At 40.4% G+C, this 18,843-nt stretch overlaps 1 protein-coding gene across 4 annotated transcripts in view; it reads left to right on the forward strand.

The window, feature by feature from the left end:
• The window catches only part of GRIK2 (glutamate ionotropic receptor kainate type subunit 2), a 440,357-nt gene that overhangs the window by 235,270 nt on the left and 186,244 nt on the right, over positions 1–18,843 (forward strand). For all 4 annotated transcript variants that reach the window (XM_083497629.1, XM_083497626.1, XM_083497628.1 and 1 more), the window contains exons 8-9: positions 15,926–16,069; positions 17,083–17,190. In XM_083497629.1, coding sequence (XP_083353755.1) covers positions 15,926–16,069; positions 17,083–17,190 — 252 coding nt within the window. The remainder of the gene's footprint in view (positions 1–15,925; positions 16,070–17,082; positions 17,191–18,843) is intronic.

The raw sequence follows: 18,843 nt of genomic DNA on the forward strand, positions 1-18,843 counted from the left end.
TTAACTCACGATATTGAGTGAGATATATAGTGAAAATATATATATTGTGAGAATATAAAACATATAATGTGATCAAAACTATTCCTTTCTCTAATATGAAAAGGAAGAGTGTGTTAGCTTGAAAGTAATGTAACTTGAGTCTCTGGCAGAATCGTTATTTATCTGAACTGTTGGGGTTTCTTAAGAGTAAAGGGTCACCATGACATGTTGATCACTGCTTGAGTTGATGTCTAACCACCATAGGCGCCGACTCCATGGGGCCTGAGGGGGCCCGAGCCCCCTCAAAAATTCGTTTGGGGGGGCTCCGCCCCCCAATAATCTCGGGCGCCCCTCCAGCAGAGCGCCACCGCCGCCCCTCCCCCAGCCCAAAATGCACAGGGTCGGGCTGCATGCCTCCTGCCCTCCCTCCCGAGCAAAAGCTCCACCCAATTTCCTTCGGAGCTGATTAATAGGCGCAGCACGCTCTCCCCTATTCGCTCACGAGGAGGCGGCGCCACTTTATCTGCATATTCATGAGCTTTCGCGGGCTCCCCCAATATTTTTTATAAGTCGGCGCCCCTGCTAACCACCGATGTCACTTGCAGAAACAGTCGTAATGATGCTGTGCTTTGCAGATAACTCTGTGCATGCATTGATCTGCACATCACATTTCTTTGACTGGTATGCTAAAATTCAGTGTGTAGAGTTCTGTGGGTGCTGTTGAGTAGAAGTTCACATAGAATCATAGAATTGTAGAGTTGGAAGGGACATTGAGGATCATTTAGTCCAACCCCCTGCAGTGCAGGAATATGCAGCCATCCCATATGGGGTTCAAACCTGTAGCCTTGGCATTATCATGCTCTAATCAACTGAGCTGTCCAAGCATGAACAGCAGTTAGCATACTAGACTTCTTCTGACAATGGTTTGAAGCTAGTCTGTGCACAGTCGTAAAGGACTCCTGAATCTCAAGATTTTAAACACAAGGTGAGCCCAAATTTTGCCTGGACTTGTATTGGCTCGTATCGGTGTTTGCAAATTACCACTGGAAGCTGCTGTTTGCTTCTCTGGAACTGTAGCACACAGGTGCTGCTAGTGGGCTTCCCACGGAAGGAATTCAGTGTTGTTCTGAATCATTTCATCAGGACAAGCCTTTTGGTTTGACAGGTGGAATGATCACCCCTCTCCTCTCCTGTGTGCTGCTCTGGGCTCCTAACTACTCCGGGGGGGGGGTGCAGAGGGGGGGGAGAGAGGGGGAAAAGCTTCACTGTGCAAGGAGAAGTCCATACCCAGGGCTTCTTCAAATACGACTCATTAGTTGCATCCTGCCCCTGTGGTATCTGGTTTGCCACTGTGCGAATGTACCAAACAGACAGTGGAGCAGTGATAGCAGCAGCAAGATCTGTAAAGCTCTTCTTTTCTTCCTTGTTCCCACCCTGGAGAATTATGCTTCCATTTTCCTGACAGAATTCTACAGCAACAGGGGAAAGCTTTCCCCCAAGGGAAGAGCACCTCTGGGAAAAGCTTTTGAAATAAAAATGTCTTCAGTAGGTGTCCTGACAATGCTGGTCCTTCAGGACTCCTGAGGCCAGGGAGGCAGACAAGGGCCATCAGATAGAGAGGGAGAGGAAGAGGAAGGCATTGTTGCTGCCTACACTGCCTTGCTTTCAGATATGTTCTGGAGAAGGGATGGGGTAGGCAAATCCATGGGATGGGTGGGAACTGAGGGAAAGTGGGTTGCATGTTTGTGATCCAATGAGGAGGCCCAAATAGTTTAGAGGGTTTTTCCTCCCCCCCCCAACAGATAAGGAAAGAACAGCTAAAAACACACACAAAGAAACTGAAATGAGCCAAGGGATATTCACCTATTGCTAGTTTTAAGATGTTGTTACCTGATCTAGAAGGGTGAAGTATAGCTGCATGGTGCAAAAATTGAGTCCAGTACCACCTTTGAGACATGCAACTACAGTCGTACCTTGGAAGTCGAACAGAATCCATTCTGGAAGTCTGTCCGACTTCCTAAATGTTCAGAAACCAAAGCATGGCTTCTGATTGGCTGAAGGAAGTTCCTGCAGCCAATGGGAGTCCGCAGAAGCCCTGTCAGATATTTGGCTTCCAAAAATAGTTCGCAAACTGGAACAGTCACTTCTGGGTTGTGACGTTCGGGAGCCAAAATGTTCGAGAACTCAACTGTTCAAAAACCAAGGTACAACTGCATTCATGTTTACTTGGAATCCCCTCTGACTTGAATGGCCTTTATTTAAAGGTAAATGAGCAATGCAGAACTGTTTGTTGCTACAGAATTTTTTATAGGTGACAACCTATTTCACCAGATGCTATAGTGATCCTATACTTATTTAAGCACAGTGCATAAAATAAATCTATCTATCCCGAGGAGAGTAATGATCATTTAATTTTTTACGTCCATTTGAATATCCACACTGACAATAACCCAATGTCCTCTGCTATGACTTCAGAGTCTGTTGTAGATATGTTGGAGCATGCCCTGCTGAGCATTTATTTTATAGGATATCAAAGCCTCAGGTTGAGCAAGGCAGCTATAATTTCCCCAGATTATAATCTCATCATGCACTTACATTTTTGTAAAAGTTCTAAATTATCCTTCCAGAGCTAAGCAACCTTGATTTTAAGGTAGAAATTTAAGCACACATTTTCTTGTCCCACCGACTGAAATAAATGTGGCTTAAAATACTTAGCATAATTTTTCTCAGTTCTTCTATCAATACTTCCAAATTCACTTCCCTCAAAACTGTAGATTTCAGTAGTGCCTTTATCAGAATCCTGCTACATGATATTGCCTTGAGCATCCAAATGGGTTAGGTGATTTTTAATAGTGCACCCCATGAGCTGAAAATTAATATTAAAGTGATAAATCACCCCACTTTAAAAATAGTTATATTTGCCACTTCAGACATATTCAGAAAATTAAGTGTGCATTAAAAAAATATTAATGTTCAATGACTTGCTGATGCTCATGTTTTGGTCCCAGTTGAGATGGACTGCAGTGGTGAAAATAAAATATCTGTGCTCGTTTAATTGTGCCCCAGGGTGGAGTTTTGAATGTGTCAAGAAATGTGAGAGAACACCAGCTTTAATAAGCATACAATGCAATTTAACAGTTCATAAAACAGTAAAATTTAATCCCAGACCAGGAGATTTATTAAATCTCACTCAGCAAAGTGGGATGTGGGATGGACTGAGGCAGTGAGAATTAAGAGAAATTATTTCAGGGGCTATATACTTTATTACCTGACTGGGGTGCAGGGCGACTAGTTTCTTTCGACTGGTTTTATTTTTAATTTCACACAACTCTTCCTAATTGCTATTAAACGAGAGTGTGTTTCAGAAGCAAAAGAAATATGTTATTCCTGATGCTTTCTTCCTGGGTGCACTCTTGTTTTGTTGTTGTTTAATTAGAAATTAGATATTTAAGCATGGTGCAGCAGAAGAATCTACACATCATTAGGGGAGTAATGGTCATTTTTACACTTTTCATTCCCATTCAGATATCTGTGCTGAAGTTAATTTGAAAACCACTCTTATGCACTACCAAAACATCTGAGAAGACCCTGAATGGAACAAATACTGTTTTATTCGCTCTATAAGACGCACCAGACCACAAGATGCACCTAGCTTTTGGAGTAGGAAAACAAGAACAAAAATATTCTGAATCCCAGAAGCCAGAACAGCAAGAGGGATCGTTGTGCAGCGAAAGCAGCGATCCCTCTTGCTGTTCTGGCTTCTGGGATAGCTGCGCAGCCTGCATTCGCTTTATAAGACGCACACACATTTCCCCTTACTTTTTAGGAAGGAAAAAGTGAGTCTTCTAGAGCAAAAAATACAGTAATTTCAGATTCTCTCTCTCTGCATGAGTTTTTAGCACTCTTTTCAACTGGGGTAGTGCTGGGGCTGGTTAGTGCTGCTCTGTAGGACACAGCTAACAAGGAGCATTTTTTTGCTTTAATAGACTTCATTAAGAACCCTCCCACAACCCTTCTAAAATCAGACTATTGGGCTAGCAGAGCTGTGTCACTTTGTTTTACACTAGCAGTTGTGTAGTACAACGCTGTAGTACAGCCAGCGCTGTACTACACTACTTCAGTAGACACGTTACACCATTGTTGCTGAACAAGAGTGTTTCAGTGGATGTGATAAAGGGACGAGCAATTCCTCCTACCAATTAAAGAAGACTGCAATATCTCGGTACTAGAGTTAACTGTTGCTGCTTTATCAGATAGCTAACATTGGATACAGCAGGTACACTTTTAAAAGCTTTGAGCTGCAGACAGGAAGTAACAGATTGTATATAACAGCATGAAAAAAATGACTGCTTCGTGACTAAATAGCGTACAGATGTGATACATAAATAAAATGTGAAAGGGTAGCAACTGCACCAGTTCTGTTCTGCAGGGAGTATGCAAGGAAAACTACCCAAGCTGCTACAAACAGCATCAGGATTTGACTCTTAAAATATTATTTTCTGAACAGCAGTATTAACTGTCAGAGCCAAGAAAATGCCAACATTTATAAATAGATTTCATAGTGACTTTATATGCATCAGCCTATCTTTGACAGATCGATCCCCTTAGTTCATATCCTATAATTTTAATGTCAGCTTGATACTGTTTTCGGAACAAACAGGACACCTTTCAAGGTAAATAACAGACAGCTTTAATAACATGGACCCTTGAAACGTGGGTGGCCCACCTGAAATAACTGCTGTGTGTTGTCAGATTTTTCTCTGCCCTTCAAGTTCCCTATTCCTACTTAAAGTGATTATGTAAACAGAAGCAGTCTGTGGCTGTGAAAAAGACAATTGGAAACTCACTTATTGTTTGTATTGGGGGCAAGGAGGCTATCATCATAACATTTAAAATTGTGCTTTTTTTTTGCTAATACTTTAGAACAATAAATGCATAACTATTATGCATTCTGTGACATCAAGGATGAACTTTAGCAGCGTAGATATCACAGATCACATCCTAGTTCTTTTTGGATATTGTCTGGGATGTGAAAAGTGGCAGGCCACACAATGATCCTCCTCCCTCACCCCAATTCGAAGCCAAACACCATTTTTTTTGAAACTTCGTTTGCAGTGCTTTAGAAGATTAACATTAGCCCTCTGTAAAACACTCCAGAATGGAAGCTTCCATATCATCATCATCATCATTTTATTTGATAGATTGCCTTTCCATATTTAAAACCATGCTCAAAGCAGCTTACAACATGAAAACATTTACATGATTATAAACATAACAAAATAAATTTTATAAATCATAAAGTGCACAACCAGATTGAAAAATTTCCTCATAAATCATAGTAGGATCTAAAAATAAAGCTACAAAAAATTACTATCAATAACAGCAAGCTTAATTTAAGGTTTAAGAGAGCCAGTGTGGTGTAGTGGTTAAGAGCGGTAGTCTCGTAATCTGGGGAACCGGGTTTGCATCTCCGCTCCTCCACATGCAGCTGCTGGGTGATCTTGGGCTAGTCACACTTCTTTAAAGTCTCTCAGCCCCACTCACCTCACAGAGTGTTTGTTGTGGGGGAGAAAGGGAAAGGAGAATGTTAGCTACTTTGAGACTCCTTAAAGGGAGTGAAAGGAGGGATATCAAATCCAACTCTTCTTCTTCTTCTTCTTCTTCTTCTTCTTCTTCTTCTTCTTCTTCTTCTTCTTCTTCTTCTTAAATGAAGTAAAAAAAACAAACAAACAGCAATGCAGCCTGCTCCAAAATGAGGAGTAAATTGGAAAGGAGCTGGAGCTCAAGATGAAGGAGGTGGAAATGACTAAGCACTCATAATGAGGCAGTGTGATAAATCCAAAAGCCACTAGCTTCAATACATCATCCCCCTCCAAATGTCTGAGTAAAGAGATGCATTTCAGCCAGTGCTGAAAGGAAGCAACTTCAGTGCCAAAGATGGGATGCTACCACTGAGAAGGCCATTTCCTGCATCATCACACCGTGTACTTTACCTGATGTGGGGATGAGAAAAAGGTCCTCTCCTGCTGACCTTAAAGCCTAGGCAGGTTGTATAGAGTGAGGCGTACCTCCAAATATTTAGGGCTAAGTCATTTAATGCTTTGTAAGTCAAAATTGGCACTTTGAATTGGGCTCGGAACCATACAAGTAGGTCAACTTAATATTTTATTTTTTAATTGCGACTGATATTCAGTGTTGCAAAAGGTCTTAAGGTGATAAAAGTATCAGAATGAGATGTTCTGAACTGGCTGGCTGTGTCAATGGTGTGTGTGAAATAGCTAGCTGGAATGGGGTGATTCCATTTCAGGCAATCTAGAAATACCGAATGGTGAGAAGGCAGACCAAAATACGTTACCATTTTCTATTTCATTAGGTCAGTTGTGGTCATTCACAACTGGTGAAATTTAAGTGTTAAAATCCAAATTATTTTGTACCTAAAATGCAGTTTCCCCCTGCTTAGAGAGTTAGAGAAATTAGACGATCAATCACTTAAAAAATAATTGGTGGTCTATTTTCTTCTCTTCTCTGTGGAAAAATTCTCTTGCTGTTTTCCCCACAGTTACCTTGGAAACCACTACTAGTAGACATTTGCATAGAAAAAAGAGTCTTGAGGTTGGTGTCCTAAGAGCTACAGGCAGGAATACCCTTGTTTTGGAAAGTGTTTACTTCCAAAATGTAAGGAAACCCCCTTTATTACTGGTTCTGGCTAGAGGCGAGTGAGTGGCCTATAACAGAAACAAGTGCAATATTGCTATCAAACCACTGGAGCAGGACTAGAACTGTACAGCAGGGCTGGAGAAGTTTTGGAGCTCCAGATGTTGTTTGACTTCAGTTCCCACCATCTCAGATCACTGGTCATGCTGATTAGGGTTGATGGAGGTTGGAGTGCAACCACAACTGGAGAGACACAGGTTCTCACTGCTGCTTTAGGTTGGCCTATATCAGTTGATACCTAGAGAATAGCCCTATTCTCCAGACCAAGTGCCCTGATGCGCCACTCTACATAATGGAGGCCCCATTGGCAAAAGCGCGTCTTTGATTACAACCAGTTTTGGTTTACAAACGGACCTCCGGAACGGATTATGGTTGTAAACCAAGGTACCACTGTATGTAGCCCTATTCAGCTATTCTCCCTCACACAATTGACAATCTTGTGAGAGGTGGAGTCCTGCCATACTCACTAACCCCAATCACCAACGTTGTGTCACCATCACTGTGGTTCCCTGAGTGACCAGGGTTCCATGTCACAAGGGGATCATATACATGCAGAACAGCATCTCCTCCATAGTTAATTTTATCTATGGTTTCTCCCGAGCTTCCTCAACCTCGGCCCTCCAGATGTTTTGAGACTACAATTCCCATCATCCCTGACCACTGATCCTGCTAGCTAGGGATCATGGGAGTTGTAGGACAAAAAACATCTGGAGGGCCGAGGTTGAGGAAGCCTGAGCTAGGCTCTTCCCCTCACTTGATTGTCATGATCAGCTCTCCCTCACATGTTTAACAGTCCGTTCATGATATTTGTTTCCTTCCCCCTTTTGTTACAGTACAGCTAGTGGGGTAGGGAGAAAATTAATGGCCCTGGCCTCTGTAAAGAAAGCAGGATGGAGCAATTAGATGAATGGTGTCAGCTTTTAGCCTACCTTGAATTGCTGAGTAGAGGAGCTCAGTAAAGAAGGCATGAACAATTAAAGAAGCTGCATTTCTTCACAAAGAAAGAGAAGCCATAATTTGCAGAGAGTAGCTAACTCCCTGGAATGTCTTCCACAAAGAGGTCTGCCAGGTCCCAACACTGGATTCCTTGCAGGCATCAGGTCTAAGTCTGTCTCTTCCATTAAGCCTTTGAGCTAAACCAACCTTGCTATATTTGAAGGGGGGCACTGATCCAGCACTGTTAGTTATTAATAATCTTCCTGATATATTATTAATAATGGATTATTTCCAGTTGGGAATGGGAAATCGCCAAAAATTGGGTGGTGAAAGGAGACCTTATGTAAGCTGCTACTATGTGATATAGGGCATATTCCCCACACAAACCAGCCTTGTGTTAACTATGCCTTTTCCATTCAACAGTGTTTAGCTTTTAATCTTTACATACACTTCAGGTTACATACAGTTCAGGTTACAGACTCTGCTAATCCAGAAATATCACCTCTGGTTAAGAACTTTGCTTCAGGATGAGAACAGAAATTGTGCAGCGGCAGCGTGGTGGCAGCGGGAGGCCCCATTAGCTAAACTGGTGCTTCAGGTTAAGAACAGACCACCAGAACGAATTAAGTTCTTAACCCGAGATACCACTGTACTTTGTTCCAAGTTTGCTGCATCTATACATTCCTACTTCATTCTTTAACACATCATTTCCTGCTAAACTGTCAACCTGTCGGTTAAGTTATGATTAAAATGCTTCATTCATATTCTTGAGGATACTAATGTCAGTGGTTCTTATCAAAGAATATAGAAGTGGATTCACACAACTATTTCCTCTTCCTCAGTGTCATAACATATTGCAATCATGGGTTATTATGTTTTTGGTACTTTTTTGAGTTGTTTTTTTTAATATGTTGTCTACTTGTGATGAGACTGAATCACTGCAGTGTTGGATAATTAAACTGCTCTTGAACTTGGATTTTAATCTGAAGCAGAAAAGTATTCTGCTTTATGCTGTTGTTGCCCTTTATTTCCAAAACTAGATTGACACTGAAACAACCAAACTATTTCCTGATTATATGGGAGTGCCCTTGACTCATTTTCAGGCCAACCATTCAGGCTCAGACTATAGCATTAGATAGTACTATAAATAGTACTATAAAAAGACTATAGTGCTAGATAGAACCAGTCTTAGATGAATGCAGAATAAATAAATGGAGTGTTCATGCCAATTACACAAAGTCAGTGTATGTTAACATATTTATAGATTTATCTCTGTAAATTTAGATTTAGCACAATATATTTTGCTGCTGCAGGCATAGGAGAAAATTATCTCCCCCCCCTCCAAGTTTGAGTATATCAAATTATTTTGGTATGTGAGGCAGAAAATCTTCCAAGTGCCCCTCTCTCTGTCCCTTGCAATAAAAATACCATAATAATGAACAGACTGTGCCTCTGCTTGATTTTGGGGTTGTTGTTTTTTACTTTCAGCACCTTCTGCCAGGTAGGTCACCCAGGTCACCAGACATAGGCTGAGAGCTCCTCTCATCCTCTTCAGCTGATGTTTCTCTGAATTCCCCTACTCCAGATTATATATATCCCAAATTACTTTATTTGCCAATTACCAATGAAAGGAATTGCAATCTTTTTGTTATATCAACATTTTTAGTTTCCAGCAAGGCCACCGTTTATATATATATATCTTTTTATATATATATCTTACAATAAGAAGACACAATCATGCTTTCTAGGGATTATTTATACATGAAGCCATCCTCCTCAATATGCTCCTTTAAACCCTGACAATTGGCTGTACGGGCTGGGGCTGATGGGAGTTGTGATTCAACAGTATGAGGAAGGCACCCTATTTCCCACTCCTGCTTTAAGTGTTGAGGGAGATATTTAGTTGATCTGCTCCTCACTTACTTCTTGATCTTGGAATCAGGAGAGGGCAAGATTCATCCCTTTCAGTTGTGCTGAATATCTGAGGGTGCAACACAAATATGGGAAACATCCCCACCCTTCCTCCTGCTCCATGCAGGAATGGAAGAATCCGAGTGCTGTTCTGGTACTTTGTGATGGAGGCCCTCAGAATGCTTCTGCAGACAGTGTTAAGACACGTTCCAATGTAATTCTTCCCTTTTTGCTCTGGAATAGCTGGTTTCAAACCTATTTATTTACACCTGGAATAAGGTCCACTGGAGAGCAAACTGATATGCATAGAATTGCACAAAACACAAGTTTTGGCTTCACTGTCAAGACCAGCCAAAATCTGTGAAATCCCAAACCTTCCAAAATCTTTTTGCGTGCAAATGAATAATCTGCTTTGTTGTGCAGATTATCAGTACCAGAATGGCTTGATTCTTGGGAATCAATATTGGATTAATAAACATAAATGCTAAGGAGAACCTAAATTATTGAAGTCATCTATCCCATTGACAGAAGAGTTTAACCACAAGCTTTGTTAAATTATTACCCTGATGGCTATAAATAGGCCATGGAACCATTTTTTATACTCATGACCATACGTCTCAGGAGAGTTTGATTAATGAAAATATTAATTAACTAAAATAATCACATTTGCCTATTCACATTTTAATTGAAAACTGATAGGGGTTTTTTGAACCTGCATTCCAGCTATTTCTTAATCATCTCTTGCCTGAACAATGGACTGTTTTTCTATATTGATAATTCAGTAACACAGAATTTATAGATTACGGTTTGAAAGAATCTGGGATTTGTGATGGTGAGAGCTAAAGTAGGATTTTCTCTCTGATGAATAGCATTTCTTTTGAAGTATTAAAAGAAGAAAAGATTTTAGCTTGAAAGAAGTGTTCATCCTAAATTAATGTCATGCACAGATTTTTTGGATATTTTCAATAGAAATCTCAAAACCCAGTATACATTTCCAGCATTTTTTAACAGCATTGACACTTCACATCTCTGGAAACGCAAGGAATCAACTGCAGAGTTATTTAGCTAATGGGGGAAAGTAATAATGCCTGGATGAGGCTTTAAAATACAGGGTCTGGTTTTGAAACTGGCTCTTTTCTGGTGAGAGTGGCAGCAAAGTAATATAGTCAGATGTCACTTTTTTAAGAGGGGAGAGAACCAATGAGGGCCCCAGAAATGATTGGGTTGGACCAGTGGTTCCCAAACCTTTTTAGCCCAGCATCCATTGGTTCCATAAATTCATCCTCAGTGCTCTCTACCCTACTCAATAAAAAGCATTGTTCAAAATAGCAGTTTGAATGACCCACTAAGGAAGATAATTACACAATAAAATTCAAAACAGCAACAATTAATTCCACATTTGTTTAAAATCCAGTTAAAACTATATAGTTTAATTGATGCAACAAAATCGATGAACTTGATCCACTGATAGCAGCTTCTCAAAGCCTGCCCCCTGCCACCTCCTTGCTTCTTAAAGGTAAAGGTAAAGGTACCCCTGCCCGTACGGACCAGTCGTATCCGACTCTGGGGTTGTGTGCTCTTCTCACTTAAGGGGCCAGCGCTGTCTGGAGACACTTCCGGGTCACGTGCCCAGCGCGACAAAGCTGCTCTGGCGAGCCGGCACCAGCGCAGCACACGGAAACGCCGTTTACCTTCCCGCTAGAAAGTGGTGCCTATTTATCTACTTGCACTTAGGGGTGCTTTCGAACTGCTAGGTGGGCAGGAGCTGGGACAGAAAGACGGGAGCTCACCCCGCTGCGGGGATTCGAACCGCCGACCATGCGATCAGCAAGCCCTAGGCGCTGAGGTTTTACCCACAACGCCACCCGCATCCCTTGCTTCTTAGTGCCCCCTAAATTAATCTCACCAGCCCCAGAGAGCAGTAACACCCACTTTGGGATCCACTGGGCTAGACTAAGCTCTTGGCCAGCTGCTTTGCTATTCAAGCACCCTGTCTGGTACTGCTTCTCCGAAATTGGCGTCTAATTGGCTGAGCCACTGAGTGCCACACTTGCCCTGAGGTAGAATTTATTTAAATTAAAGTGCAGGCGGCTAGGGCCTAGGGGATGGAGTCAGCTGATGAACTCTGCAGTGCAATACTGTGGTCCAGCCTTGTACGCTTCTCTAGCCAGTCAGGAAAGAAGGAAACGAGCACTACTATCAATATTTGTTTTTAAAAGGAAATAAAGAAGAGCTGAACAGCAGCAGGGAGGAATGGAAGTCATCTTGCTTGGGAGCCTATCAAATGTGGCAGCACTTCAGTTTCTCTACCATAACTCATACATCAGTCTTTTTGCTTTTAAACAATTTGAACGGGATAGCAATCCATGTTCTACATTTAATTCAGTATCTACAAAACAAAGAAACAAAGGAAGAAGCACAAAACACAGAAACCTCTTCCTTCCTAAATTCATTTCCATTTCTGTGCCTAATTTTATTAGCTTTTTTTGAAAACAGGTACAATGTTTAGTTGAATTGTGAATTAGACTTTTGGTTTAATGCAATTTGACTTTAGTTGGTGGTGTTTTATTTCTGTTTCAGAATAAACATATAAGTTGTGCTGAATATTGTTTCTTTTGTTTCTTTTTCATTAAACAGTTGAAAGATGTGATGAGAACTTGTCAATACTCTGGTTTTCTGGAGACTTCTTGTGCAATTGTTACAGTTCCAGGACTTTCATTTTGCATAATTTCATTTATTTCTGGCCTTTATCATTCTCCAAAAAGGTGCAATTCTTTGTTCTCCTTAAAAACTCAAATAGTTATTTATTAATTGTGGGCTATTTAGAACAAAAAATTGAGTCAAATCTTTTGGAATCAAGAGGAGTCAAGGACAGTGTGATGACTTCTGGTGTGATCACGAGAATAAAATGAACATTAGGTAGTAGCTTTGCTATAGCTCTTCAGACAATTAGTAGGAATATGAGTATTCTTCAATTCTAATTGGGTATGGAATGTAGTATTAGCCACAAAATTCTGAGAATCTTACTTTGATTTAAAGAATCAGTTTTGTAGTCCTTATGGTTAAGAAGATTTAAAAAGCGAAGTCATGGGAGGGTATGCATGAATAATATTTCTGCTCAATATTTCAGTGTACTTCATTGTTCTTTCCCATTACTAACAAGCCTAATAATAATAATAATAGATTAAAAGCACAATGGTTTGATTTGCATAATCTATACCAATTTTAGAACTCAGATTTTCTTGTCCAGAATTTAGACTAATTTTTCTTTTAGCATACACTGTACATATCCTTGAATATTGGTTTCTATTGGGTACCTGGAATTGTTAGAACATACAGCTTAGGAAAGTAGTTAGAAATAAGGTGATGATATAGATTTATGGGATGGTCCTGGAACATTCCTTTTTGTCAGACAGGTATGCTCTGCTTTTTGTTTTATGGCTTCTCTGGGAAAAGAGTGCTGCCTAGGCTTTAACTTGCATGAAATGCTGCTGCCAGAATCTTAACTTCTACGAAACAGCTTCAACATGTCATGCTAGGTTTCAGGAGATGTATAGGCTCCCACAAAGGTATCAAATTAGCCTTAAAAGCACTTTGAGTTATAAGTCAGAGAACAATTTGGGAACTCTGATGTTTTGACTGAAGTTAAAACCTGAGCACAGCACTAGATGCCTTAGAAACTACGTGATGCTGTTCTACAAGCTATTTCAAGCCTGAGATTTATCACCTTTTTGGTTTTGAAATGCCACTGCAGGAAGCTCATTTACATCCAAACTTAAATTCTTTCTTTAGCATCAACTTATGGTCTATAACAATAGAGAGCACTTTTGCATTTTTATGTTTTGTTTTATTGTAAGCTGAGTTTGGGATTCATCTGCATGAAAGGAACTATAGACATTCATTCTGTATTGTGTTGCGTTATGACAAATGCAGCCATCACTAGGCTCCACATTGTTAATGAACTTATTTCACAGCTCACTAAGTTTGTCCATGAGGCGGCACAACAAGCCCGTTTTCCGAACAACTGGTTTGGAGTTCATATCTTCTCACCTAGTCTGCAAAGCTGCCTTCTTATAAGAACACAAGAAGAGCTCTCCTAGATAAGGACAAGAGCTCATCTTGTCCAGTATTCTGTTCTCGGATGCCTATTGGAAGCTCACAGTGGTTGCTTGCTTCTTCTCTGGTGGGCGATGGTTGAGGACCTCTGTTCGCCATCCCCCTGGCAGCTAGGGCCCACATGTCTTGCCAGTCATTAGGGAAACTACCCTGCCAGCAGAATCAAGGAGTGGGGATCCCCCACCAAAATACCAGCTTCAAATAGGCCAATCAGAGGCCCCACTAAATGGGCAGTGCCTTGCCAGCCGGCCGGTCTAATAGAAGCTCACAAACAGGACCTGAGTAGAACAGCACTCTCCTCATGGGATTTTCCTGAAACTGGTATTCAGAGGCATACTGTCTCCATCAATGGTAGCTTTAATTTGTATAATCTTTCTTTTAAAGCCGTCCAAATTGGTCGCCATCACGGCATCTTGTGCGAGTAAAACCCATATGAGTTGCGTCCTCTAGGGAAAAAATAGTTGTTCTCCCACACCCAAACTCAGAAATCCATTAAACACTTCAACATACTGTATATATTTTTTGGAATATTAACCCAACCCTATCATTTATTTATTTATTTATTTATTTATTTATTTATTTATTTATTTATTTCCTGCCCTTCACCCTAAGGTCCCAGGGCAGGTGAAAACGTTATTAAGAACAGTTTAAAACAACTTATGGATAGAGGCTTCCTGTCATCTGTTGAAGTAAAAGGTTTCTTATAAGTATAGTTCATTCTTTTTACAGTGTATACCCCAGAGTATTCACAAACAATTTGTGCATGTGAATATTTGTTTATTAGGGATACACTTGGGATTTGGATGACTCCCGAGGTGAACTGAGGTGCTCTGGAGCTATTTTGGGCTTGTCAGAGGCACAACAAGACCTCTGCAAGACAGCTTGAATCTTTAGCAGGCAATCTTTAGACATGTTTCTTTAAAATGCTGCAGACAACTGTCTGCTAAAAGCAGAAATAATGGCTTTAAGATTTCCATAATGCTATAACTTTAGAGTGGACTGATGGGGGGAGAGTGTTGGGAAGACAGGGGGGGGCACTTAATGGTGACCAGTCATAAGCTTGTAATCAGGGAGAAAAAATAATAATTTATCCTTAAAACAAAACCTCTTTAGTTCTTCCTCCCCTCCCCTAATCAACTTTAAAGTTGGCTAGCACAAAAGCCCCTCTACTCACTTGTTGTTGTCTTCTTGTTCAGTGGCACCTCTCTCATGTCTGCAGTTTTCCAACCATTGCCCACAAAACACTAAAGGAAGAAGCAATAATTAAAAACTTCCATAGATACTAGTTCATTATTGTGAAGGCCTGTCTAAACAGGACAGTTTTCAGAAGATGCATGAAAGTAGGCAGGGATGATTCCTTGTGGTGTTGTGCACACTCCTAACGTTTATGTACACGTATTGCTTCAGATGTGTAGGGCCCACTGGATCACCATTTTGAGCTTTTCTCGCATGAGGCAATGGGCATATTACACTGCCAGACTGGCTGTCGAAAAATGCATGCCTTATTACATTATAATAACGTGTGTGCAGCAGAAACGGTTGCTCTACTATACAGTGGTACCTCGGGTTTAGAACTTAATTCGTTCTGGAGGTCCGTTTTTAACCTGAAACAGTTATTAACCTGAGGTAACACTTTAGCTAATGGGGCCTCCTGCTGCCGCTGTGCCACCACCGTGCGATTTCTGTTCCCATCCTGAGGTAAAGTTCTTAACTCGAGGTACTACTTCCGGGTTAGCAGAGTCTGTAACCCGAAACGTCTGTAACCTGAATCGTCTGTAACCCAAGGTACCACTGTACTAACTTGGGACTTTATATATGCACACTCTTTTGTTTGGGAAGTGGTAGGCTGAAATAAATATGGATACTTTGTGTTGTAATTTAGAGGAGAAATTGATTATGTCAACTTTGGGTGATGAAAGTAGTTGAATAAAGCATTGTTCATTTCTGTCCTGAGCATTTTTTTTTAAAAAAACCACCTGTTCTTTTACACAGTAACAGAGAACGGTATGTGTGTTGTAATTTGCCCCTCACAGAGCTACAATTGCCAGCGCTCTTAACAAACTATCGTTCCCAGTGTTCTTTTTCCCTGGGGAGGGGGGACATGTTTTAAAGGTGCTCTCAGTATATGATGTGTATGCAGCTTTTGTTCAATAAGCCCTTGTTGTTGTTGTTGCCTCGAAACAGAGGTGGGAGAATGTGTGTCTTCCTCTTTCCTTGTCTGTTGACAAGCTGGACTATTTTCACAGTGGTGTTTGTGCTCTCATTGCAGACGGATGCAGCTTTGATGTATGATGCCGTTCATGTGGTGTCGGTGGCTGTCCAGCAGTTCCCACAGATGACTGTCAGTTCGTTGCAGTGTAATCGGCACAAACCATGGCGCTTTGGGACCCGCTTCATGAATCTCATTAAAGAGGTACGTCACTAACCAAATGTGACTTGTCTTGCCTCCCCCTGTCTTCCCTCCTGCGAAAGTTCAGACCTGAAGGTCCTTTGGCTTTGAAATTCTAGTCAAATACACCTTTTGCTAACAATATGCACTGAAATGTTTAATGTGGGGAAGAGGTACAATGATCCGAATAATAAACAAATAAAATTAATCATTTTGCTAGGCAACATCCTCTGTTCTGTTGGGTAAATGATCATAACAATTTAAAATATAAGAACTATGTGCTGTATTTTTAGGCTGGCCTACACTCCTTTCATGCCAAATTTTGTGAAATCCTTTTCACTATATCAGATATGTCCATAGTATGCTCTCTGCTTTACCAAATGATTTGTTATACTTTAGTGACATTCACATTTTATGAACCTATTAGTTTCTTCTCATGTTATACTTAATAAATCTTTTTTATTTTAATTGTGTAAAAAGAACATATTTGGATAATGTAAAGATAAATGCTCTTGATTTCTTAGCAAATAACATTGTGGAATTGTCAGTGTCAGGATAGACAACATGGTGCCCTGCAGGTGTTCTTGGACTACAACTCCCATCAGCCATAGCCAGCACTGCCAGAAGGTTAGAGATGATGGGAGTTATAGTCCAGCAATCTCTGGGAGATACATATTGGCTGCACCTTGCAAAATAGCAAAGGTGAAACAAAAATCTGTACCCACTAAAGAGAAAAATTTAAAAAAATTAAATGTCAGCCTTTTATCAACCTAGCAAGATGAATTTTGTGTGTGTGGAAAAGGAAGGCAATTAAGAAATTGTATGCAGAGATTAAGGAAAAGTTTGTTTAATTATCAAAAGAATGCTGGGAATCCAAGAAATATGCTTAAAAAAACCCTCTGCCCAGAAGGAAAATCATTTAAACTTAATGAATAATTAATATTTCCATTTTGGCAGACATTAATTTATTCATTCATTCCTTCACTCTCTCTTACTGCTTACATATGAAATTTATTATTATTTTTCTGTTTTCATAGGCTCACTGGGAAGGCCTCACTGGCAGGATAACCTTCAACAAAACCAATGGCTTAAGGACAGATTTTGACTTAGATGTAATTAGCTTGAAGGAGGAAGGCCTTGAAAAGGTACTTAAGATACTATTTACTTATAACTGATATATCATTTCAAAATACTACTTTTGTCCATTTATACGTAGTGGTAGAGTCAATTTGAGCTAAGTTTGAACTACATTGTGTGTGACAGAATATTGGACTTAGCTTTAATAAAGAACATCACAAAAATCACTTACTTCTATGGGGTTGTAATGTTCTACTCAGAATAGAGCCATTGAAATGAATAGATATGACTAATTTAGCTTCATTAATTTCAATGGGTCTACTCTGAGTATAACTTAGTTTAATACAACCGCTATGACTGATGCCCAAATGCAAAGTAGGATGTTGTTATTATTGGTCTGCTTGGTTTGTTTGCTGCCTGGCGCTATAATATAGACTTGGATCCAAAGTATTATGTTACTTTTTTCACATACCCGAGGAAACCTTTAATGTGGTTAATGAGAATAGCTCTCCTGGTCACCTGGCGAACCTCTTTTGAAACTGATGAGAGTTACAAAGCAGCATGTGATAAAGTATGAGAAACTTCTGTTCAGAATTTTAGGGTGATATTCAAGATTAGTGATACTCAGAGGAGATCCATGGAACTCAATGGGCATGTAATGTAAATTGGATATCACCCATAAAGATTTTTTAAAAATCCATTGGGCACACTGAAATCTCTGACGAGTCCCTGTAATAGCTCTTTGCACCCAAGGCAGCATATGCCATAAATCAAGCAACAAGCCATACACTGTGTTTGTGTGTGTGTGTGCCGTGTGTTTGAACAAAGAACCACTTCAAGCAAGAAGAGATGGGGATTTGATCTTAAAAAACAAAGGCACATGTTTCATTTAGAAACGGTGATGGCCTTTGCTTGGTGTCTTCTTGCCAATAATATGCTGTTTGGATGACTGTGTGATTCTTTCACTTTCTACATCAGTACTCATTCCTGGTGGTAGCTATTGGCTTATATTCTCCATGTTGTGTAGAAGAATGATAGAATGTGATCTGTACTACATATTCACAGATGGCAAGGAGAAGGAGAAAGAGGCCTGCAGGGCAGGGAGTAAGTCCCCCAGACAAGATGGTCTTTATATAGTACATAGATGTTTAACATGCCCTGCTATGTAGCATGAAGCTTGCCTCTATACCAGGCTTCCTCAACCTCGGCCCTCCAGATATTTTTGGCCTACAACTCCCATGATCCCTAGCTAGCAGGACCAGTGGTCAGGGATGATGGGAATTGTAGTCTCAAAACATCTGGAGGGCCGAGGTTGAGGAAACCTGCTGTATACTGTTGTAATCTAGAATTATCTGCTTCCTTGTACTTTTAGTTCCTGCTTTTTCTTTGTGATATACATTTAACTCACTCTACCTTTGTCCAATACTCTGCCATTGTTTCTGCCACTGTCTTTTCCTAGTCTCACCACCTATGTTCAGGAATGTTTTTCATCTATGAAATGTTGGAGGCTGTTAAGATTTGAGCTAGCACATGGGTTTGATTGCAGCACATGTTTTGGCTAGAGGGACTTGTTTTCTAGCTTCCAGTTGAGCACATATTTTCAAACCTATTCAGTTTTTTTAAAGCAGCTTTAGAATTAAAACATTTGTGCTGAGCAAATTGACTGCAGCAGATTTGATGCCAAGGTTAATCTTACACTTAAACTTTCATTCATGGAGAAA

This window comes from Podarcis liolepis (genome assembly GCF_965112155.1).
Source record: "Podarcis liolepis genome assembly, chromosome: 3".
Classification (NCBI taxonomy): Eukaryota; Metazoa; Chordata; class Lepidosauria; order Squamata; family Lacertidae; genus Podarcis; species Podarcis liolepis.